Source organism: Petromyzon marinus, chromosome 84, assembly GCF_048934315.1.
Source record: "Petromyzon marinus isolate PM22_M1 ecotype Great Lakes invasive population chromosome 84, UKy_Petmar_22M1.pri1.0, whole genome shotgun sequence".
NCBI lineage: Eukaryota > Metazoa > Chordata > Hyperoartia > Petromyzontiformes > Petromyzontidae > Petromyzon > Petromyzon marinus.
This window is the reverse complement of record NC_133749.1, coordinates 1,836,067-1,863,681: the sequence shown is the minus strand read 5'-3', so window position 1 is coordinate 1,863,681 and position 27,615 is coordinate 1,836,067. Positions and strand designations below refer to the sequence as shown.

Sequence of the window (27,615 nt, the reverse complement as noted above, 5' to 3'; positions counted from 1 at the left end):
ACAGACTCACCACACAGAGACCCACAGACTCATCACACAGAGGCCCACAGACTCACCACACAGAGACCCACAGACTCACCACATAGAGACCCACAGACTCACCACACAGAGACCCACAGACTCACCACACAGAGACCCACAAACTCACCACACAGAGACCCACAGACTCACCACCACACAGAGACACACAGACTCACCACACAGAGACCCATAGACTCACCACACAGAGACCCACAGACTCACCACACAGAGACCCATAGACTCACCACACAGAGACCCACAAACTCACTACACAGAGACCCACAGACTCACCACACAAAGACCCACAGACTCACCACCACACAGAGACACACAGACTCACCACCACACAGAGACCGATAGACTCACTACACAGAGAGCCATAGACTCACACAGAGCCCCACAGACTCACCACACAGAGACCCACAGACTCACCACACAGAGACCCACAGACCCACCACACAGAGACCCACAGACTCACCACACAGAGACCCACAAACTTACCACACAGAGACCCACAGACTCACCACACAGAGACCCATAGACTCATCACACAGAGACCCACAGACTCATCACACAGAGACCCATAGACTCACCACACAGAGACCCACAGACTCACCACACAGAGACCCACAGACTCACCACACAGAGACCCACAGACCCACCACACAGAGACCCACAGACTCACCACACAGAGACCCACAAACTTACCACACAGAGACCCACAGACTCACCACACAGAGACCCATAGACTCATCACACAGAGACCCACAGACTCATCACACAGAGACCCATAGACTCACCACACAGAGACCCACAGACTCACCACACAGAAACCCACAGACTCACCACACAGAGATACACAGACTCACCTCACAGAGACACATAGACTCACCACACAGAGACCCATAGACTCACCACACAGAGACACATAGACTCACCACACAGAGACCAATAGACTCAACACACAGAGACCCGCAGACTCACTACACAGAGACCCACAGACTCACCACACAGAGACCGATAGACTCACTCACACAGAGACCCACAGATTCACCACACAGAGACCCATAGACTCAACACACAGAGACCCATAGACTCACCACACAGAGACCCACAGACTCACCACACAGAGACCCACAGACTCACAAACTCACCACACAGAGACCCACAGACTCACAAACTCACCACACAGAGACCCACAGACTCACCACACAGAGACCCACAGACTCACCTCACAGACCCACAAACTCACCACACAGAGACCCACAGACTCACCACACAGAGACCCACAGACTCACCACACAGAGACCCATAGACTCACCACACAGCCACACACAGACTCACCACACAGAGACCCATAGACTCACCACACAGAGACCCACAGACTCACCACACAGAGACCCACAGACTCACCACACAGAGACCCACAGACTCACCACACAGAGACCCATAGACTCACCACACAGAGACCCACAGACTCACCACACAGAGACCCACAGACTCACCACACAGAGACCCACAGACTCACCATACAGAGACCCACAACCCCACCACACAGAGACCCACAGACTCACCACACAGAGACCCACAGACTCACTACACATAGACCCATAGACTCACCACACAGAGACCTACAGACTCACCACACAGAGACCCACAGACTCACAAACTCACCACACAGAGACCCACAGACTCACAAACTCACCACACAGAGACCCACAGACTCACCACACAGAGACCCACAGACTCACCTCACAGACCCACAAACTCACCACACAGAGACCCACAGACTCACCACACAGAGACCCACAGACTCACCACACAGAGACCCATAGACTCACCACACAGCCACACACAGACTCACCACACAGAGACCCATAGACTCACCACACAGAGACCCACAGACTCACCACACAGAGACCCACAGACTCACCATACAGAGACCCACAGACTCACCACACAGAGACCCACAACCCCACCACACAGAGACCCACAGACTCACCACACAGAGACCCACAGACTCACCACACAGAGACCCATAGACTCACCACACAGAGACCCACAACCCCACCACACAGAGACCCACAGACTCACCACACAGAGACCCATAGACTCACCACTCAGAGACCCACAGACTCACCACACAGAGACCCATAGACTCACCACACATAGACCCACAGACTCACCACACAGAGACCCATAGACTCACTCACACAGAGACCCACAAACTCACCACACAGAGACCCACAGACTCACCACACAGAGACCCATAGACTCACCACACAGAGACCCATAGACTCACCACACAGAGACCCACAGACTCACCACAGAGACCCACAGACTCACCACACAGAGACAGATAGACTCACCACACAGAGACCCACAGACTCACCACACAGAGACCCATAGATTCACCATACAGAGACCCACAGACTCACCACACAGAGACCCACAGACTCACCACACAGAGACCAACAGACTCACCACACAGAGACCCACAGACTCACCACACAGAGACCCACAGACTCACCACACAGAGACCCACAGACTCACCACACAGAGACCCACAAACTCACCACACAGAGACCCACAGACTCACTACACAGAGAGCCATAGACTCACCACACAGATACCCATATACTCACCACACAGAGACACACAGACTCACCACACAGAGACCCACAGACTCACCACACAGAGACCAACAGACTCACCACACAGAGACCCACAGACTCACCACACAGAGACCCACAGATTCACCACACAGAGACCCACAGACTCACCACACAGAGACCCACAGACTCACCACACAGAGACCCATAGACTCACCACACAGAGACCCATAGACTCACCACCACAGAGACCTACAGACTCACAACACCGAGACCCACAGCCTCACCACACAGAGACCCACAGACTCACCACACAGAGACCCATAGACTCACCACATGATCGTGATTGTGCTCATGATTGTGATCATGATTGCGATCATGATTGTGAACGTGATTTTAATCTCACCAGGCTGGAGAGGATGTAGTTGTATCCTCTGATGTGCTTCCCCATCGCCACGATCTGTGGCGTCAAGAACAGCAGCTCAGAGGAGTAGCAGCAGCACACACAGTAGCACACACACACAGTAGCACACACACAGTAGCACACACACAGTAGCACAAACACAGTAGTAGCACACACACAGTAGTAACACACACACAGTAACACACACACAGTAGCAGCACACACAGTAGCACACACACACACAGTAGCACACACACAGTAGCACACACACAGTAGCACAAACACAGTAGTAGCACACACAGTAACACACACACAGTAGCACAAACACACAGTAGCACACACACAGTAACACACACACAGTAGCAGCACACAGTAGCACACACACACAGTAGCACACACACACACAGTAGCACACACACACAGTAGCACACACACACAGTAGCACACACACACACACAGTAGCACACACACACAGTAGCACACACACACAGTAACACACACACACAGTAGCACACACACAGTAGCACACACACACAGTAGCACACACACAGTAGCAGCACACACACAGAGTAGCAGCACACAAACACAGTAGCACACACACAGTAGCACACACACACAGTAGCAGCACACACACAGTAACACACACAGTAGCACACACACACAGCACACACACACAGTAGCAGCACACACACAGTAGTAGCACACACACACAGTAGCACACACACACAGTAGCACACACACACAGTAGCAAACACACACAGTAGCACACACACACAGTAGCACACACACACACAGTAGCACACACACACACACAGTAGCACACACACAGTAGCACACACACACACACAGTAACACACACAGTAGCACACACACACAGTAGCAGCAGCACACACACAGTAGCACACACGCAGTAGCACACACACAGTAACACACACACAGTAGCACACACACACAGTAGCACACACACACAGTAACACACACACACACAGTAGCACACACACACAGTAACACACACAGTAGCACACACACACAGTAGCACACACACACAGTAGCACACACACAGTAGCACACACACAGTAGCACACACACAGTAACACACACACAGTAGCACACACACACAGTAGCACACACACACAGTAGCACACACACAGTAGCACACAAACAGTAGCACACACACACACAGTAGCACACACACACAGTAGCACACACACACAGTAGCAGCACACACACAGTAGCACACACACAGTAACACACACACAGTAGCACACACACAGTAGCACACACACACAGTAGCACACACACACAGTAGCACACACACAGTAGCACACACACAGTAGCACACACACACAGTAGCACACACACAGTAACACACACACACAGTAGCAGCAGCACACACACAGTAGCACACACACACACACAGTAGCAGCACACACACACAGTAACACACACACACAGTAGCAGCACACACACAGTAGCACACACACAGTAGCACACACACACAGTAGCACACACACAGTAGCACACACACACAGTAGCACACACAGTAGCACACACACAGTAGCACACAACAAAGACAAAAACAAAGATCCCCCATGTAGCCTTAACAGACTGTAGGGGCAAGTACTGTTAGCGAGCACCTATGAAGGCCAGAACGGTACACGAGGGGGTGGGTGGCCAGCACCACGCCCGGCCGCCTTTGTCTCCCTAGTGGCGATGTTTACACACCGCACCAGGTACTCATTTGAGGCTGAGTAGACCTAGGGGAGGCCCGGGACCGGTTCAGATAATCGTCACTGGTGTTGGCCGTGAGCGGGAATCGAACCCGGGTCGCCAGGTTCATAGCACAGCGTAGCGCTAACCGCTACACACACAGTGAGACACACACAGTGACACACACACAGTAACACACACACACACAGTAACACACACACACAGTAGCACACACACAGTAGCAGCACACGCACACAGTAACACACACACAGTAGCACACACACAGTAGCACACACACACAGTAGCACACACACAGTAGCACACACACACACAGTAGCACACACACACAGTAACACACACACAGTAGCAGCACACGCACACAGTAACACACACACAGTAGCACACACACACACAGTAGCACACACACACAGTAGCACACACACAGTAGCACACACACACAGTAGCACACACACAGTAACACACACACACAGTAACACACACACACAGTAACACACACACACAGTAGCACACACACAGTAGCACACACACAGTAGCACACACACACAGCAACACGCACACAGTAGCACAAACACACACAGTAGCAGCACACACACACAGTAACACACACACAGTAGCACACACACACAGTAACACACACACAGTAGCACACACACACAGTAGCACACACACACATTAGCAGCACACACACAGTAACACACACACAGTAGCACACACACACACAGTAGCAGCACACACAGTAGCACACACACAGTAACACACACACAGTAGCACACACACACAGTAGCACACACACACAGTAGCAGCACACACAGTAGCACACACACACAGTAGCACACACAGTAGTAGCACACACACAGTAGCAGCACACACAGTAGCACACACACACAGTAGCACACACACACAGTAGCACACACACACAGTAGCACACACAGACACACACAGTAGCACACACACACACAGTAGCAGCACACACAGTAGCACACACATACACACACAGTCGCAGCACACACGCAGTAACACACACACAGAGTAGCAGCACACACAGTAACACACACACACACAGTAGCACACACACAGTAGCACACACACACACACAGTAACTCACCCACACAGTAGCACACACACACAGTAGCACACACACACAGTAGCAGCACACACACAGTAGCAGCACACACAGTAACACACACACACAGTAACACACACACACAGTAGCAGCACACACACAGTAACACACACACAGTAACACACACACACAGTAGCACACACACACAGTAACACACACACACAGTAGCACACACACAGTAGCACACACACAGTAGCACACACACAGTAGCAGCACACACACAGTAACACACACACAGTAACACACACACAGTAGCACACACACACAGTAACACACACACACACACAGTAGCACACACACAGTAGCACACACACACAGTAGCAGCACACACACAGTAGCACACACACACACAGTAACACACACACACACAGTAGCAGCACACACACAGTAGCAGCACACACACACAGTAGCACACACACACAGTAGCAGCACACACACAGTAGTAGCACACACACAGTAGCACACACACACAGTAGCACACACACACACACAGTAGCACACACACACAGTAGCACACACAGTAGCACACACACACAGTAGCACACACACAGTAGCAGCACACACACAGTAGCACACACACAGTAGCACACACACACAGTAGCACACACACACAGTAGCACACACACAGTAACACACACAGTAGCACACACACACAGTAACACACACACAGTAACACACACAGTAGCACACACACACAGTAGCACACACACACACACAGTAGCACACACAGTAACACACACACACACAGTAGCACACACACACAGTAGCACACACACAGTAGCACACACACAGTAACACACACAGTAGCACACACACACAGCAGCACACACACAGTAACACACACACACAGTAGCAGCACACACAGTAGCACACACACAGTAACACACACACACAGTAACACACACACACAGTAGCACACACACACACAGTAGCACACACACACAGTAGCACACACACAGTAGCACACACACACAGTAGCACACACACAGTAACACACACACACAGTAACACACACACACAGTAACACACACACACAGTAGCAGCACACACAGTAGCACACACACAGTAACACACACACACAGTAACACACACACACAGTAGCACACACACACACAGTAGCACACACACACAGTAGCACACACACACACAGTAGCACACACACACAGTAGCACACACACAGTAACACACACACACAGTAACACACACACACAGTAGCACACACACACACAGTAGCACACACACACAGTAGCACACACACACACAGTAGCACACACACACAGTAACACACACACACAGTAACACACACAGTAGCACACACACAGTAGCACACACACACAGTAGCACACACACAGTAGCACACACACAGTAACACACACACAGTAGCACACACACACAGTAGCACACACACACAGTAGCACACACACAGTAGCACACACACAGTAGCACACACACAGTAACACACACACAGTAGCACACACAGTAGCACACACACACAGTAGCACACACAGTAGCACACACACACACAGTAGCACACACACACAGTAGCACACACACAGTAACACACACACAGTAGCACACACACACAGTAGCACACACACACACAGTAGCACACACACACAGTAGCACACACACACACAGTAGCACACACACACAGTAACACACACACACAGTAACACACACAGTAGCACACACACAGTAGCACACACACACAGTAGCACACACACAGTAGCACACACACAGTAACACACACACAGTAGCACACACACACAGTAGCACACACACACAGTAGCACACACACAGTAGCACACACACAGTAGCACACACACAGTAACACACACACAGTAGCACACACAGTAGCACACACACACAGTAGCACACACAGTAGCACACACACACACAGTAGCACACACACACAGTAGCACACACACAGTAACACACACACAGTAGCACACACACACAGTAGCACACACACACAGTAGCACACACAGTAGCACACACACACAGTAACACACACACAGTAACACACACACAGTAGCACACACACACAGTAGCACACACACAGTAACACACACACAGTAGCACACACACACAGTAGCACACACACACAGTAGCACACACAGTAGCACACACACACAGTAACACACACACAGTAACACACACACAGTAGCACACACACACAGTAGCACACACACACACAGTAGCACACACACACAGTAACACACACACACAGTAACACACACACACAGTAGCACACACACACACAGTAACACACACAGTGTGTATCTAGGGGGTCTAGGGGGTCTAGGGGGTCTAAGACTACCCCCCCCCAGTGTGTATCTAGGGGGTCTCGGGGGTCTAGAGGGTCTAGGGGGTCCCCCCCAGTGTGTCTCGGGGGTCTTGGGGGTCTAGGGGGTCTAGGGCTACCCCCCAGTGTGTATATAGGGGGTCTAGGGGGTCTAGGGGGTCTAGGGCTACCCCCCAGTGTGTATATAGGGGGTCTAGGGGGTCTAGGGGGTCCCCCACCTGTCTGAGGAGCCCCTGCAGGGGACCCCCGTTGGAGCAGGCGATGAGGAAGCGTTGGTGGCGCTGGTCCAGGGGGTCTAGGGGGTCTAGGGGGTCTAGGACTACCCCCCAGTGTGTATCTAGGGGGTCTATGGGGTCTAAGGGGTCCCCCACCTGTTTGAGGAGCTCCTGTAGGGGACCCCCGTTGGAGCAGGCGATGAGGAAGCGCTGGTGGCGCTGGTCCAGGGGGTCCAGGGGGTCTAGGACTACCCCCCAGTGTGTATCTAGGGGGTCTAGGGGGTCTAGGACTACCCCCCAGAGTGTACCTAGGGGGTCTAGGGGGTCCGCCACCTGTTTGAGGAGCTCCTGTAGGGGACCCCCGTTGGAGCAGGCGATGAGGAAGCGCTGGTGGCGCTGGTCCAGGGGGTCCAGGGGGTCCAGGGGGTCTAGCAGCGAGCGAAGGGACCTCCCGTCCAGGCCCCCCACGTGGAACACCGTCACCTCCCAGGGGCCTCGCGGGGAGGAGAGCAGCGAGCTGAGCGTGGAGGGGTCGTCTGGGGGGGTGGGGGGGGTGGGTGGGGGGTGAGTGGGTGAGTGAGTGGGTGAGTGGGGGGTGAGTGGGTGGGTGGGTGAGTGGGTGGGTGAGTGAGTGAGTGGGTGAGTGGGTGAGTAAGTGAGTGGGTGAGTGAGTGGGTGGGGGGGTGAGTGGGTGAGTGAGTGAGTGGGTGAGTGGGTGGGTGGGTGGGTGAGTAAGTGGGTGAGTAAGTGGGTGGGTGGGTGAGTGGGTGGGTGAGTGAGTGAGTGGGTGAGTGAGTGGGTGGGGGGGTGAGTGGGTGAGTGAGTGAGTGGGTGAGTGGGTGGGTGGGTGGGTGAGTAAGTGGGTGAGTAAGTGGGTGAGTGGGTGAGTGGGTGAGTAAGTGAGTGGGTGAGTGGGTGAGTGGGTGTGTGGGTGAGTGGGTGAGTGAGTGAGTGGGTGAGTGGGTGGGTGGGTGAGTGAGTGGGTGAGTGAGTGGGTGAGTGAGTGGGTGGGTGAGTGAGTGGGTGAGTGGGTGGGTGGGTGAGTGAGTGGGACAAAATCCTACGGCCCGCATAGTTGTGACGATGTCACGTGGGGCACGGGAGAGGTCATCATCCCTCCATAGAACGGGCACCTCACCCATACCGCTCAGAAGTGGTTGGGTGACTTCCGCCAATATTTGAGGCACCGCAGCCTCAGCAGGGTCATCCCAACTTTGTGCCACGATGTTTTCCTGGCTGAGGGATTTTCCCTCCCCCAGGACCTCACAGAAATGCTCAGCAAATCTGCGAACCTGTTCCTGGGGGTCGGAGATTGGATCACCGTTTTTTCCCCTAATGATGGTAATAGGTGTGGTGCTGCAGGTTACTTTTTTGATGGAGTTAAATAGAGATTTGTGGTCGCGGGCCACTGAGGCAGACTCCATCTCCTCAGCAACCCGCGACCACCACCCATCCTTGCAGCGCCTCACGGCTCTCCGAACCTCCGAGCGAAGGCTGCGGTAAGCCTCCTCATTCTCTGACGTGGGATGCTGTAGCCGATGACAGTGGGCCTGTCGCTTTTTCTCAACCATCCTGAACACCTCCTCTGTCAGCCAGGGTCTCTGGGGAGGTCTGGACCGTGTACCCAAAGCAGCCATTGCAGCTGCATGAGTCACAGTCCTAAACCTCGCCCATTTACCCTCGACATCAGGAGGAGTGGGGGACGATGCCAATCCCAGCTGCAAGCGATGATGAAATTATTGCTTGCAACTTTCATCAGATAACTGAGACCAGGCCACTTTAGGTTGGAATGGGGTCCTGGGTGTACACCCACCACCGGAGTGGAAGAATGGCAGGCGCATCTTACAGATGACTAGTCGATGGTCAGAGGGCAGATCAGCTCCACGGTAGGTCCTGGTGTCAAGGACATGGGCTCGCATCCGCTGGTCTGTCACTATGTAGTCCAGCAGATGTTCTTGCTTGGACCCGGCATGCATCCATGATGTTGTGTGGATGCGCCGATGCCGGAACAGCGTGTTGGTAATTACAAGCCCATGGGCTGCACAAAAAACTAGCAGCCTCCTACCGTTGTTATTGAGCTGATCTGGCCCATGCCCTCCAATCACTCCAGACCAGGTGCCAGCATCATGACCAACTCGGGCATTGAAGTCACCCAACATGATGACTCTATCCCGAGGGGCCACTTTAGCCAGCACCTGTGACAGGAGGTCATAGAAGGCATCTGACTCATCGGCTTTGCCTGCATCCCTCCACGGATGTTCATCTTCGGTGGGGGCATAAGTAACCACGACCACCACTCCTCGCCTCCGGTTGATGGGAAGGCGAGCCCAAAGTAGCCTGGGGCTTACAGCTTCCCACACCTCACTGCCACGCTCCCACGCCCCCTTCATTCTTTTGTTCAAAAAAAGAGCCACACCCTGTTGTTTGGCAGTCTGCTGCCCCGAGTAGAGGACTGTCCACCCCTCATGGTGGCAGGAGCCAGAACCGGTCCACCAGACCTCCTGAATGCCACAGAGATCCAGGCGGTACCGGTCCAGCTCCCGACAGAGCCTCTCGTCCGCAGTGAGCGTTCGAACATTCCACGTGGCCACCCGTAGTGGTTTTTCGTTGTTTCTGGAGGAGCCCCGAGGGTAGAGATTCAATCTCTTGGCTCCGGCAATTGGGGTTTGGCCAGGAGACGTCATAGACGCCTGCCCCCCCGGGGCCTCCGGCACAAGCTTATTAGTTAGATATTTCAGTTTAACTCGTGGTTTCGTGGTAATTAATTGAAGGTGGAGGGGTTACCAGCCCCTCGCACCCGTCCAGAGCCCCCGTTTAGCCCCTGTGGTGGACACAGACGCCATGAGGGGAGGAGCCAATCAAAATTGGATCTCCCCCCACAGCACTGTCCACGACAGAGTTGCCCGTCCGGCACCGCGAGGAGGTAGGGGGTTGTTTTGCCGGAGACACACACACAGACAGACACACAGACACACACACAGACAGACACACAGACACACACACAGACACGTACAAAGATCAAAGATCCCCCAGGTAGCCTCTAGCAGGCTGTAGGGGCAAGTGCTGTTAGCGAGCACCTATGAAGGCCGGAACGGTACACGAGGGGGTGGGTCGCCAGCACCACGCCCGACCGCCTTTGTCTCCCTAGTGGCGATGTTTACACACCGCACCAGGTACTCATTTGAGGCTGAGTCGACCTAGGGGAGGTCCGGGACCGGTTCAGATAATCGTCACTGGTGTTGGCCGTGAGCGGGAATCGAACCCGGGTAGCCAGGTTCATAGCGCAGCGTAGCGCTAACCGCTACACTACCGCTCCCCACACACACACACAGTGACACACACACACGTACACACACATACACACACAGAGACACACACAGACACACACACACTACACACACAGACACAGACAAAGACACACACAGACACATACACAGACACACACACAGACACACACAGACACACACACAGAGACACACAGACACACACAGACACACACACACACTACACACAGACTACACACTACACACAGACTGCACACACAGACACACACACACTACACACACACACAGACTACACACTACACACAGACTACACACACTACACACACACTACACACTACACACACTACACACACACTACACACACACACACTACACACACTACACACACACACACTACACACACACTACACACACACACTACACACACACTACACACACTACACACACACTACACACACACTATACACTACACACACTACACACACACAGACTACACACTACACACACTACCCCCGTCGTGTAAGTAGACGAAGTCCTTCCAGCCGTAGTAGGAGACACACAGACTACACACACTACACACACACTACACACAGACACACACACTACACACACACTACACACACACACACTACACACAGACTACACACACACTACACACACAGACTACACACACAGACTACACACACACTACACACAGACACTACACACACAGACTACACACACACACTACACACACACACTACACACACACTACACACACACTACACTACACACTACACACACACTACACACACTACACACACACACTACACACACACTACACTACACACACTACACACCACACACACACTACACACACTACACACACTACACACACACACTACACTACACAAACACTACACACACACACTACACACACACTACACACACACTACACACACTACACACACTACACACAGACACAGTACACACACTACACACAGACACACTACACACACTACACACACACACACTACACACACACTACACACACACTACACACACACACTACACACACACTACACACACTACACACACAGACTACACACACACTACACACACACTACACACACACTACACACAGACTACACACAGACACTACACACAGACTACACACACTACACACACACTACACACACACACTACACACTACACACACTACACACACACTACACACACACTACACACACTACACACACACTACACACACACACACTACACACACTACACACACACTACACACACACACACACTACACACACACTACACACAGACTACACACTACACACACACACTACACACACACTACACACACACACTACACACACACACTACACACACACACTACACACACACTACACACACACACTACACACACACCACACACACACTACACACTACACACACTACACACAGACTACACACAGACTACACACACACACTACACACACACTACACACACACACTACACACACACTACACACACTACACACACACTACACACAGACTACACACAGACACACTACACACACACTACACACAGACTACACACACACAGACTACACACAGACTACACACACTACACACACACACTACACACACACTACACACACTACACACACTACACACACACACACTACACACAGACTACACACACACTACACACACACACTACACACACACACTACACACACACTACACACACACTACACACACACACACTACACACAGACTACACACTACACACACTACACACACTACACACACACACTACACACACACTACACACACACTACACACACTACACACACACTACACACACACACTACACACACACTACACACACACCACACACACACTACACTACACACACACTACACACACACCACACACTACACTACACACACTACACACACACTACACACACACTACACACAGACTACACACACACTACACACACACACACACACCACACACTACACTACACGCACTACACACACACTACACTACACACACACACTACACACAGACTACACACACACAGACTACACACAGACTAGACACACACACACACACTACCCCCGTCGTGTAAGTAGACGAAGTCCTTCCAGCCGTAGTAGGACACACACACTACACACACACACCACACACACACACTACACACACACACTACACACACACACTACACACTACACACACTACACACACACTACACACACACTACACACACTACACACACACTACACACACACACACTACACACACTACACACACACTACACACACACACACTACACACACACTACACACAGACTACACACTACACACACACACTACACACACACTACACACACACACTACACACACACACTACACACACACACTACACACACACTACACACACACACTACACACACACCACACACACACTACACACACTACACACAGACTACACACAGACTACACACACACACTACACACACACTACACACACACACTACACACACACTACACACACTACACACACACTACACACAGACTACACACAGACACACTACACACACACTACACACAGACTACACACACACAGACTACACACAGACTACACACACTACACACACACACTACACACACACTACACACACTACACACACTACACACACACACACTACACACAGACTACACACACACTACACACACACACTACACACACACACTACACACACACTACACACACACTACACACACACACACTACACACAGACTACACACTACACACACTACACACACTACACACACACACTACACACACACTACACACACACTACACACACTACACACACACTACACACACACACTACACACACACTACACACACACCACACACACACTACACTACACACACACTACACACACACACACCACACACTACACTACACACACTACACACACACTACACACACACTACACACAGACTACACACACACTACACACACACACACACCACACACTACACTACACGCACTACACACACACTACACTACACACACTACACACAGACTACACACACACAGACTACACACACTACACACACACACTACACACACACTACACACACACTACACACACTACACACACACTACACACACACACTACACACACACTACACACACACCACACACACACTACACTACACACACACTACACACACACCACACACTACACTACACACACTACACACACACTACACACACACTACACACAGACTACACACACACTACACACACACACACACCACACACTACACTACACGCACTACACACACACTACACTACACACACACACTACACACAGACTACACACACACAGACTACACACAGACTAGACACACACACACACACTACCCCCGTCGTGTAAGTAGACGAAGTCCTTCCAGCCGTAGTAGGACACACACACTACACACACACACCACACACACACACTACACACTACACACACTACACACACACTACACACACACTACACACACTACACACACACTACACACACACACACTACACACACTACACACACACTACACACACACACACTACACACACACTACACACAGACTACACACTACACACACACACTACACACACACTACACACACACACTACACACACACACTACACACACACACTACACACACACTACACACACACACTACACACACACCACACACACACTACACACTACACACACTACACACAGACTACACACAGACTACACACACACACTACACACACACTACACACACACACTACACACACACTACACACACTACACACACACTACACACAGACTACACACAGACACACTACACACACACTACACACAGACTACACACACACAGACTACACACAGACTACACACACTACACACACACACTACACACACACTACACACACTACACACACTACACACACACACACTACACACAGACTACACACACACTACACACACACACTACACACACACACTACACACACACTACACACACACTACACACACACACACTACACACAGACTACACACTACACACACTACACACACTACACACACACACTACACACACACTACACACACACTACACACACTACACACACACTACACACACACACTACACACACACTACACACACACCACACACACACTACACTACACACACACTACACACACACACACCACACACTACACTACACACACTACACACACACTACACACACACTACACACAGACTACACACACACTACACACACACACACACCACACACTACACTACACGCACTACACACACACAGACTACACACAGACTAGACACACACACACACACTACCCCCGTCGTGTAAGTAGACGAAGTCCTTCCAGCCGTAGTAGGACACACACACTACACACACACACTACACACACACACTACACACACACACTACACACACACACTACACACACTACACACACTACACACACTACACACAGACTACACACACACTACACACACACTACACACTACACACACTACACACACACTACACACACACACTACACACACACTACACACACACACTACACACACTACACACACACTACACACACACACTACCCCCGTCGTGTAAGTAGACGAAGTCCTTCCAGCCGTAGTAGGACACACACACACTACACACACTACACACACACTACACACAGACACACACACTACACACACACTACACACAGAGCCACGTGTACCCCCGTCGTGTAAGTAGACGAAGTCCTTCCAGCCGTAGTAGGACACACACACACTACACACACACACTACACACACACACTACACACACTACACACACACACTACACACACACTACACACACACACTACACACAGACTACACACAGAGCCACGTGTACCCCCGTCGTGTAAGTAGACGAAGTCCTTCCAGCCGTAGTAGGACACGAGGTCAGCCAGGGCGGGGCCGGGGTCAGGAGCGAGCGAGAGGGGGGTCACTGGGCCCCCCACTCCGACCTCCTCCTCCTCCCCGTGCCCCCCCTCGTTGCGGGGGGCCGAGGGGGGGGACACGAGCAGGCAGGGCAGCGCCAGGCGGCGGCAGAAGCTGAGCAGCGTCTGGGTCTGAGCTGGGCCGCTCGTCTGTGCCGTCAGGGAGAAGACGCCCTGGGATAGCTGCTCGCACACTGGGGGGGAGGAGGAGGTGGGTGGCACGGGTTGATGAGGGGTGGCACGGGTGGAGGGGTGGCACGGGTTGAGGGGTGGCACGGGTGGGGGGGGGCACGGGTGGAGGGGTGGCACGGGTGGAGGGGTGGCACGGGTTGAGGGGTGGCACGGGTTGAGGGGTGGCACGGGTGGAGGGGTGGCACGGGTGGGTGGTGGCACGGGTGGTGGGGGCATGGGTTGAGGGTGGCACGGGTGGAGGGGTGGCACGGGTTGATGGGGGGGGCACGGGTTGAGGGGTGGCGCGGGTGGAGGGGGGCACGGGTGGGGGGCATGGGTTGAGGGTGGTACGGGTTGAGGGTGGTACGGGTTGAGGGGTGGCATGGGTGGAGGGGGCACGGGTTGAAGTGTGTCACGGGTGGGGGGTAGCACGGGTGGGTGGTGGCACGGGTGGAGGGGTGGCACGGGTGGGTGGTGGCACGGGTGGGGGGGGCACGGGTTGAGGGGGCACGGGTTGAGGTGTGTCACGGGTGGGGGGGGCACGGGTGGTGGGGGGGTGAGGTTTTAGGGGAGTGATGGCTCCGAGTTAACCGTCGCCTGAGGTCTCCACGGCAACACCACCACCACGTGACTGTGTGAGTGTGACCCACGTGACTGTGTGAGTGTGACCCACGTGACTGTGTGAGTGTGACCCACGTGACTGTGTGAGTGTGACCCACGTGACTGTGTGAGTGTGACCCACGTGACTGTGTGAGTGTGACCCACGTGACTGTGTGTGACCCACGTGACTGTGTGAGTGTGACCCACGTGACTGTGTGTGACCCACGTGACTGTGTGAGTGTGACCCACGTGACTGTGTGTGACCCACGTGACTGTGTGAGTGTGACCCACGTGACTGTGTGTGACCCACGTGACTGTGTGTGTGTGACCCACGTGACTGTGTGAGTGTGACCCACGTGACTGTGTGTGACCCACGTGACTGTGTGTGACCCACGTGACTGTGTGTGTGACTGTGTGACCCACGTGACTGTGTGACCCACGTGACTGTGTGTGACCCACGTGACTGTGTGACTGTGTGTGACCCACGTGACTGTGTGACCCACGTGACTGTGTGACCCACGTGACTGTGTGTGACCCACGTGACTGTGTGACTGTGTGTGACCCACGTGACTGTGTGTGACCCACGTGACTGTGTGACCCACGTGACTGTGTGTGACCCACGTGACACCCACGTGACTGTGTGTGACCCACGTGACTGTGTGACCCACGTGACTGTGTGTGACCCACGTGACACCCACGTGACTGTGTGTGACCCACGTGACTGTGTGACCCACGTGACTGTGTGTGACCCACGTGACACCCACGTGACTGTGTGTGACCCACGTGACTGTGTGACCCACGTGACTGTGTGTGACCCACGTGACACCCACGTGACTGTGTGTGACCCACGTGACTGTGTGACCCACGTGACTGTGTGTGACCCACGTGACACCCACGTGACTGTGTGTGACCCACGTGACTGTGTGACCCACGTGACTGTGTGTGACCCACGTGACACCCACGTGACTGTGTGTGACCCACGTGACTGTGTGACCCACGTGACTGTGTGTGACCCACGTGACACCCACGTGACTGTGTGTGACCCACGTGACTGTGTGACCCACGTGACTGTGTGTGACCCACGTGACACCCACGTGACTGTGTGTGACCCACGTGACTGCACGAGAGTAAACGCCGACCCCCCAGCCCCCGCGCTGCTGTCGCTGGCCCGGAAGTCGCCCCCCAGGGCGGCGACACCCACGGCGAAGGCCCCAGACTCCTGGCCAGACGCGTTCAGCAGCAGCATGGAGCCTGGGGCGGGGGGGGGCAGGGGGGGCAGGGGGGAAGGGGGGGGCAGGGGGGCAGGGGGGGCAGGGGGGGGCAGGGGGGGCAGGGGGGGAAGGGGGGGCAGGGGGGGCAGGGGGGAAGGGGGGGGGTGAGGGGGGTTTGAGCATCATCAGTGCCACCATTGACATCACCATCACCATCATCACGACCATCACCCCATCACCCCCATCACCATCACCCCCATCACCATCACCCCATCACCATCACCCCATCACCATCACTCCATCACCCCATCACTCCATCACCCCATCACCCCATCACCATCACCCCATCACCCCATCACCATCACCCCATCACTCCATCACTCCATCACCCCATCACCATCACCCCATCACCATCACCCCATCACTCCATCACCCCATCACCCCCATCACTCCATTACCATCACCCCCATCACCCCATCACCTCCATCACTCCATCACTCCATCACTCCATCACCCCATCACTCCATCACCCCATCACCCCCATCACTCCATCACCCCATCACTCCATCACTCCATCACCCCATCACCCCATCACTCCATCACTCCATCACCCCATCACCATCACCCCATCACCCCCATCACTCCATTACCATCACCCCCATCACCCCATCACCTCCATCACTCCATCACTCCATCACTCCATCACCCCATCACTCCATCACTCCATCACCCCATCACTCCATCACTCCATCACTCCATCACCCCATCACTCCATCACTCCATCACCCCATCACTCCATCACTCCATCACCCCATCACCCCATCACTCCATCACTCCATCACTCCATCACCCCATCACCATCACCCCATCACCCCCATCACTCCATTACCATCACCCCCATCACCCCATCACCTCCATCACTCCATCACTCCATCACTCCATCACCCCATCACCATCACTCCATCACCCCATCACTCCATTACCATCACCCCCATCACCCCATCACCTCCATCACTCCATCACTCCATCACCCCATCACTCCATCACCCCATCACTCCATCACTCCATCACCCCATCACTCCATCACTCCATCACTCCATCACCCCATCACTCCATCACCCCATCACTCCATCACCCCATCACTCCATCACTCCATCACTCCATCACCCCATCACTCCATCACCCCATCACCCCATCACTCCATCACCCCATCACCCCATCACTCCATCACCCCATCACTCCATCACTCCATCACCCCCATCACTCCATCACCCCCATCACTCCATCACCCCCATCACTCCATCACCCCATCACGCCATCACTCCATCACTCCATCACCCCATCACCCCATCACTCCATCACTCCATCACCCCATCACTCCATCACCCCATCACTCCATCACTCCATCACTCCATCACCCCATCACCATCATCACCATCATCACCCCATCACTTCCATCACCCCCATCAGCACCACCCCCCACCACCCACATCACCCCATCACTCCATCACCCCATCACCACCACCCCATCAGCACCACCACTCCATCACCCCACCACCATCACCCCACCACCATCACCCCATCACCATCACCCCATCACCATCACCCCCATCACCCCCATCACCCCCATCACCCCATCACCATCACCCCATCACACCATCACCCCATCACCATCACCCCCATCACCCCATCACCATCACCCCATCACACCATCACCATCACCCCCATCACCCCATCACCATCACCCCATCACCACCACCACCCCGTCACGTGGTACCGGCGTAGATCTGTGCTTGAGCCGCGTTCAGCAACAGCAGCACGCAGAGAGACACGCGGGGAAGACGAGCAGAGAGACACGCCATGTTCTACTAAGACACACACACAGACACACACAGTGAGACACACACAGAGAGACACGCCATGTTCTACTAAGACACACACACAGACACACACAGTGAGACACACAGAGAGACACGCCATGCTCTACTGAGACACACAGACACACACAGTGAGACACACAGTGAGACACACAGAGAGACACAGTGAGACACACAGAGAGACACGCTGGGAAGACGAGCAGAGAGACACGCCATGTCGTTCTGAGACACACACACAGACACACACAGTGAGACACACAGAGAGACACGCCATGCTCTACTGAGACACACAGACACACACAGTGAGACACACAGAGAGACACAGTGAGACACACAGAGAGACACGCGGGGAAGACGAGCAGAGAGACACGCCATGTCGTTCTGAGACACAGTGAGACACACACAGAGACACACACAGTGAGACACACAGAGACACAGTGAGACACACAGAGAGACACGTGGGGAAGACGAGCAGAGAGACACGCCATGCTCTACTGAGACACACACAGAGAGACACACAGTGAGACACACACAGAGACACACACAGAGACACACACAGTGAGACACACACAGAGATACACGCGGGGAAGACGAGCAGAGAGACACGCCATGTTCTACTAAGACACACACAGTGAGACACACAGTGAGACACACACAGAGATACACGCGGGGAAGACGAGCAGAGAGACACGCCATGTTCTACTGAGACACACACAGAGAGACACGTGGGGAAGACGAGCAGAGAGACACGCCATGTTCTACTGAGACACACACAGAGAGACACGTGGGGAAGACGAGCAGAGAGACACGCCATGTTCTACTGAGACACACACACAGACACACACAGTGAGACACACACAGAGAGACACGCCATGTTCTACTGAGACACACACAGAGAGACACGTGGGGAAGACGAGCAGAGAGACACGCCATGTTCTACTGAGACACACACACAGACACACACAGTGAGACACACACAGAGAGACACGCCATGTTCTACTAAGACACACACAGTGAGACACAGTGAGACACACAGTGAGACACACACAGAGATACACGCGGGGAAGACGAGCAGAGAGACACGCCATGTTCTACTAAGACACACAGAGACACGCGGGGAAGACGAGCAGAGAGACACGCCATGTTCTACTGAGACACACACAGTGAGACACACAGAGACACAGTGAGACACACAGAGAGACACACAGAGAGACACGTGGGGAAGACGAGCAGAGAGACACGCCATGTTCTACTGAGACACACACAGTGAGACACACAGAGACACAGTGAGACACACAGAGAGACACACAGAGAGACACGTGGGGAAGACGAGCAGAGAGACACGCCATGTTCTACTAAGACACACACAGAGAGACACACAGAGAGACACAGTGACACACAGTGAGACACACACAGAGACACACAGTGAGACACACACAGAGAGACACGCCATGTTCTACTAAGACACACACAGAGAGACACGCCATGTTCTACTGAGACACACACAGAGAGACACGCGGGGAAGACGAGCAGAGAGCCACGCCATGTTCTACTAAGACACGGGGAGACACACAGGGAGACACCGGGAGACACGGGGAGACACTGGGAGAGACACAGAGACTCACGGAGACACAGGGAGACACGGGGAGATACTGAGAGACACCGGGAGACACACGAGGAGACACGCGGGAGACACGGAGAGACACACGAGGAGACACGGGGAGACACTGGGAGAGACACCGAAAGACATTGGGAGATACACAGAGACTCATGGAGACACGGGGAGACACTGGGAAAGACACCGGGAGACACACAGAGACTCACGGAGAGGCACAGGGAGACACGGGGAGACACACAGATACTCACGGAGACACAGGGAGACACGGGGAGACACTGAGAGACACGGGGGTACACACTGGGAGACACTGAGAGACACCGGGAGATACCGGTAGACACACAGAGACTCACGGGGAGACACCGGGAGACACGGGGAGACACTGGGAGAGACACAGAGACTCGCGGAGACACAGGGAGACACGGGGAGACACTGAGAGACACGGGGATACACACGGGGAGACACTGAGAGACACGGGGGAGACACAGGGAGACACGGGGAGACACTGGGAGACACGGGGGAGACACGGGAAGACACTCAGGGAGACATTGGGAGACACTGAGAGACACACGGGGGGAGGCATTGAGAGACACTGGGAGACTCACAGAGACACTTAGAGACACGGGGAGACAAGGGGAGACACGGGGAGACACTGGGAGATACACAAAGACTCACGGAGACACAGGGAGACACGGGGAGACACTGAGAGACACGGGGATACACACGGGGAGACACTGAGAGACACCGGGAGATACCGGTAGACACACAGAGACTCACGGGGAGACACCGGGAGACACGGGGAGACACTGGGAGATACACAGAGACTCACGGAGACACAGGGAGACACGGGGAGACACTGAGAGACACTGGGAGACACTGGGAGACACTGTGAGATATACAGAGACTCACGGAGACACTGAGAGACACACAGGGAGAGACACGGGGAGACACGGGGAGATACACGGGGAGAGATACGTGGAGACACGGGGAGACACGCAGAGACTCACGGAGACACTGGGGGACACGGGGAGACACAGTGGGAGACACGGAGACACACGGAGAGACACACGGGGAGACACGGGGAGACACACAGAGACTCTGTGAGACACGGGGAGACAAACTGGGTTAGACACGTGGAGACACTGGGAGAGACACGGGGAGACACTGGGAGACACGGGGAGAGACACGGGGAGAGACACGGGGAGACACACAGAGACTCTGTGAGACACGGGGAGACAAACTGGGTTAGACACGTGGAGACACTGGGAGAGACACGGGGAGACACTGGGAGACACGGGGAGAGACACGGGGAGACACACAGAGACTCTGTGAGACACAGGGAGACACGGGGAGACACAGTGGGAGACACGGAGAGACACACAGAGGCTCACGGAGACACTGGGAGACATTGTGTGACACACGGGGAGAGACACAGGGAGGAATTTGGAGACACGGCGAGACACGGGGGGAGACACGGGGAGTCACACATAAACTCACATAGACTCACGGAGACACTGGGAGACACACGGGGGGAGACACTGGGAGACACTGGGAGACACGGGGAGACACGGGGAGACACACAGAAACACACATAGACTCACGGAGACACTGGGAGACACACGGGGAGAGACACTGGGAGACACTGGGAGACACTGTGAGACACTTGGGAGACACTGGGAGACACACAGAGACACTGGGAGACACACAGAGACACACAGAGACACACAGAGACTCACGGAGACACTGGGAGACACACGGGGGGAGACACTGGGAGACACTGGGAGACACGGGGAGACACACAGAAACACACATAGACTCACGGAGACACTGGGAGACACACGGGGAGAGACACTGGGAGACACTGGGAGACACTGTGAGACACCTGGGAGACACTGGGAGACACACAGAGACACTGGGAGACACACAGAGACACACAGAGACTCACGGAGACACTGGGAGACACACGGGGGGAGACACTGGGAGACACTGTGAGACACCTGGGAGACACTGGGAGACACACAGAGACACACAGAAACACATAGAGACACACAGAGACACACAGAGACTCACGGAGACACTGGGAGACACACGGGTGGAGACACTGGGAGACACTGTGAGACACTTGGGAGACACGGGGAGACACGGGGAGACACACAGAGACACATAGAGACACACAGAGACACACAGAGACTCACGGAGACACTGGGAGACACACGGGGGGAGGCACTGGGAGACACGGGGAGACACTTGGGAGACACTGGGAGACACACAGAGACACTGGGAGACACACAGAGACACACATAAACTCACATAGACTCACGGAGACACTGGGAGACACACGGGGGGAGACACTGGGAGACACTGTGAGACACTTGGGAGACACGGGGAGACACGGGGAGACACACAGAGACACACATAGACTCACATAGACTCACGGAGACACTGGGAGACACACGGGGGGAGACACTGGGAGACACTGGGAGACACTGGGAGACACTTGGGAGACACGGGGAGACACACAGAGACACTGGGAGACACACAGAGACACACAGAGACACACAGAGACTCACGGAGACACTGGGAGACACACGGGGGGAGACACTGGGAGACACTGGGAGACACGGGGAGACACTGAGACACTGGGAGACACTGAGACACTGGGAGACACTGGGAGACACACGGGGGGAGACACGGGGAGACACTGTGAGACACTTGGGAGACACGGGGAGACACGGGGAGACACACAGAGACAGACATAAACTCACATAGACTCACGGAGACACTGGGAGACACACGGGGGGAGACACTGGGAGACACTGGGAGACACGGGGAGACACACAGAAACACACATAGACTCACGGAGACTCGCGGAGACACTGTGAGAGTGGTCTCAGGATTGCGAGGAGGCAGCAAATGAATCTGAGACACACACAGACTGACACTGAGACACACACACTGACATTGACACCCACACACAGACGAACACTGAGACACACACACTGACACACACACTTACACACACACACTGAGACACACACACTGACACTGACACCCACACACAGACGAACACTGAGACACACACACTGACACACACACTTACACACACACAGACGAACACTGAGACACACACACTGACACACACACTTACACACAGACGAACACTGAGACACACACACTGACACACACACTTACACACACACAGACGAACACTGAGACACACACACTGACACACACACTTACACACACACAGACTGACACTGAGACACACACACTGACACTGAGACACACACTTACACACACACAGACACACACACACTGACACACACACTTACACACACACAGACGAACACTGAGACACACACACTGACACACACACTTACACACGCACAGATGAACACTGAGACACACACACTGACGCTTAGACACACACACACTGAGACACACACACTGACACACACACTGACACACACACTGACGCTGAGACACACACACACGCACACAGACACACACACAGACACACACACACAGACACACACACACAGACTGACACACACACACGCACACAGACAGACACACACACAGACACACACACACAGACACACACACAGACACACACACAGACTGACACACACACTTACACACACACTTACACACACACACTGAGACACACACACTGACACTGAGACACACACACACGCACACACACAGACATACACACAGACACACACACAGACACACACACACAGACTGACACACAGACGAACACTGACACTGAGACACACACACTGACACACACACAGACACACACACAGACACACACACTGACACACACACACTGACACACACACAGAGACACACAGAGACACACACACTGACACACACACAGACGAACACTGACACACACACACTGACACACACACAGACACACACTGACACACACTGACACACACACAGACTGACACACACACACAGACACACACAGACTGACACACACACTGAGACACACACACACACTGACACACAACAACAACAACCGCCAATCGCCACAAAGTGGCGGTGACGTCACCACGACGCTTGTGCCAGGCTATGTGCACCCTGAGGCCACGTGAAGTGTCGAACGCCCGCTGGCAGGAGGTCACGGGGCAGACCCAGGTGCCACGGGTCGACTGACTGAGATGACTGGCTGATGCACCACCTGTGCCCCCTACTGTGCCAACCTGCTGTGCTTTAGCCACCCGGCGCTCCGCTCGTTGTTGTGAGCGTCGCTCCTCCGCCCTCCGTTGTTGTTGGAGGGCGACTGCCTCCAAGTGCCCAGTAGCATCCTTCACGAGCCTCCTCCACAGAGGCCGATCTTGACACCGCTGGTATCGGTCATCGGCAAGTCCACTCAGCTCCACGTCCTCCTGTACCACATCACTCCATCTCTTCTCTAGCCCGTGCCGCGCCCATTTGGCCCCCTCAATCCGGCCGAACAAAAGCTGTTTCGGCATGCGGTGGCTGGGCATACGGGCTACATGACCCAGCCATCGCAGCCTTCCCCGCCGGAGGAGCTCACCGATGGGACCTTGCCCAGATCTTTCAAGGATTTGTGAGCTCCTCACACAATCCAGTCTGGTTACACCCAGGATAGATCGTAGACAGGCCAGCTTAAATGTTTCTAACCGGCGAAGATGTTCCATTCGGAGTGAGACCTCTGCTGTTAAACTGGAGCCGGTCATAAGCACACTGCCCAGGTATGGGAAACTCTCCACTCTCTCCACAACTACCCCATCACCGATTGGGACTTGTGGGGGTGGAGTGTCCGATGGTACAAAATACCCAGGCAGGTGCTTAGTTTTGGTGGGGCTGATGGTAAGGCCCCACCTCTTAGTGGCACGCTCCAATCTCAGTAGCAGCGTCTCCAACTCCTCCTCTGAATGAGCAGCTATTACCAAATCATCAGCATACATAACGTGGTTGAGCAATAGGGAGCCATCCCTTGACCGCACCCGGGCATCGATCAGCCTCCCATTATATCTGTACCAAATGGAGATTCCCCCGGTACAGCTATTGAAGGCTTCACGAACTACGTGGTCAAAATAGATGTTAAATTATGTGGGAGCCAGAGGACATCCCTGTCGCACCCCAAGGTGTACAGGGAATGGCTCTGACTCCCGGCCACGTAGTTTTACCCGGGCCTGCTCACCATCATGAAGGTCCTTAATGATCGTGTGCAGAGGGTCAGTTACTCCAAAAGCACGAAACACAACCCAGAGCCCAGGCCTACTGATGGTATCATAGGCCTTGACCAGGTCAATAAAGCAGAGATGTAGGTCTTGCTGGAATTCCCTACACCTCTGCTGTAGCAGACGGACAGAAAATATGGCATCTGTGCAGGACCGCCCTTTCCTGAAACC

At 53.9% G+C, this 27,615-nt stretch overlaps 1 protein-coding gene across 7 annotated transcripts in view; it reads right to left on the bottom strand.

Moving 5' to 3' along the window:
• The window catches only part of LOC116937492 (glutamate receptor 4-like), a 35,107-nt gene extending 7,804 nt beyond the window's left edge, over positions 1-27,303 (bottom strand). Inside the window, exons 1-6 of one of the 7 annotated variants that reach the window (XM_076057721.1) lie at positions 25,079-25,503; positions 20,505-20,595; positions 18,630-18,767; positions 16,658-16,939; positions 8,567-8,946; positions 3,040-3,093 (exon numbers count right to left, since the gene is read on the bottom strand). In XM_076057721.1, the coding sequence (XP_075913836.1) occupies positions 3,040-3,093; positions 8,567-8,946; positions 16,658-16,939; positions 18,630-18,767; positions 20,505-20,589 (939 nt within the window). In that variant the 5' untranslated portion in view covers positions 20,590-20,595; positions 25,079-25,503. The other 6 variants (XR_012931305.1, XR_012931301.1, XR_012931300.1 and 3 more) reach the window with 6 other exon arrangements.
• Positions 27,304-27,615: the final 312 nt, after the last annotated feature.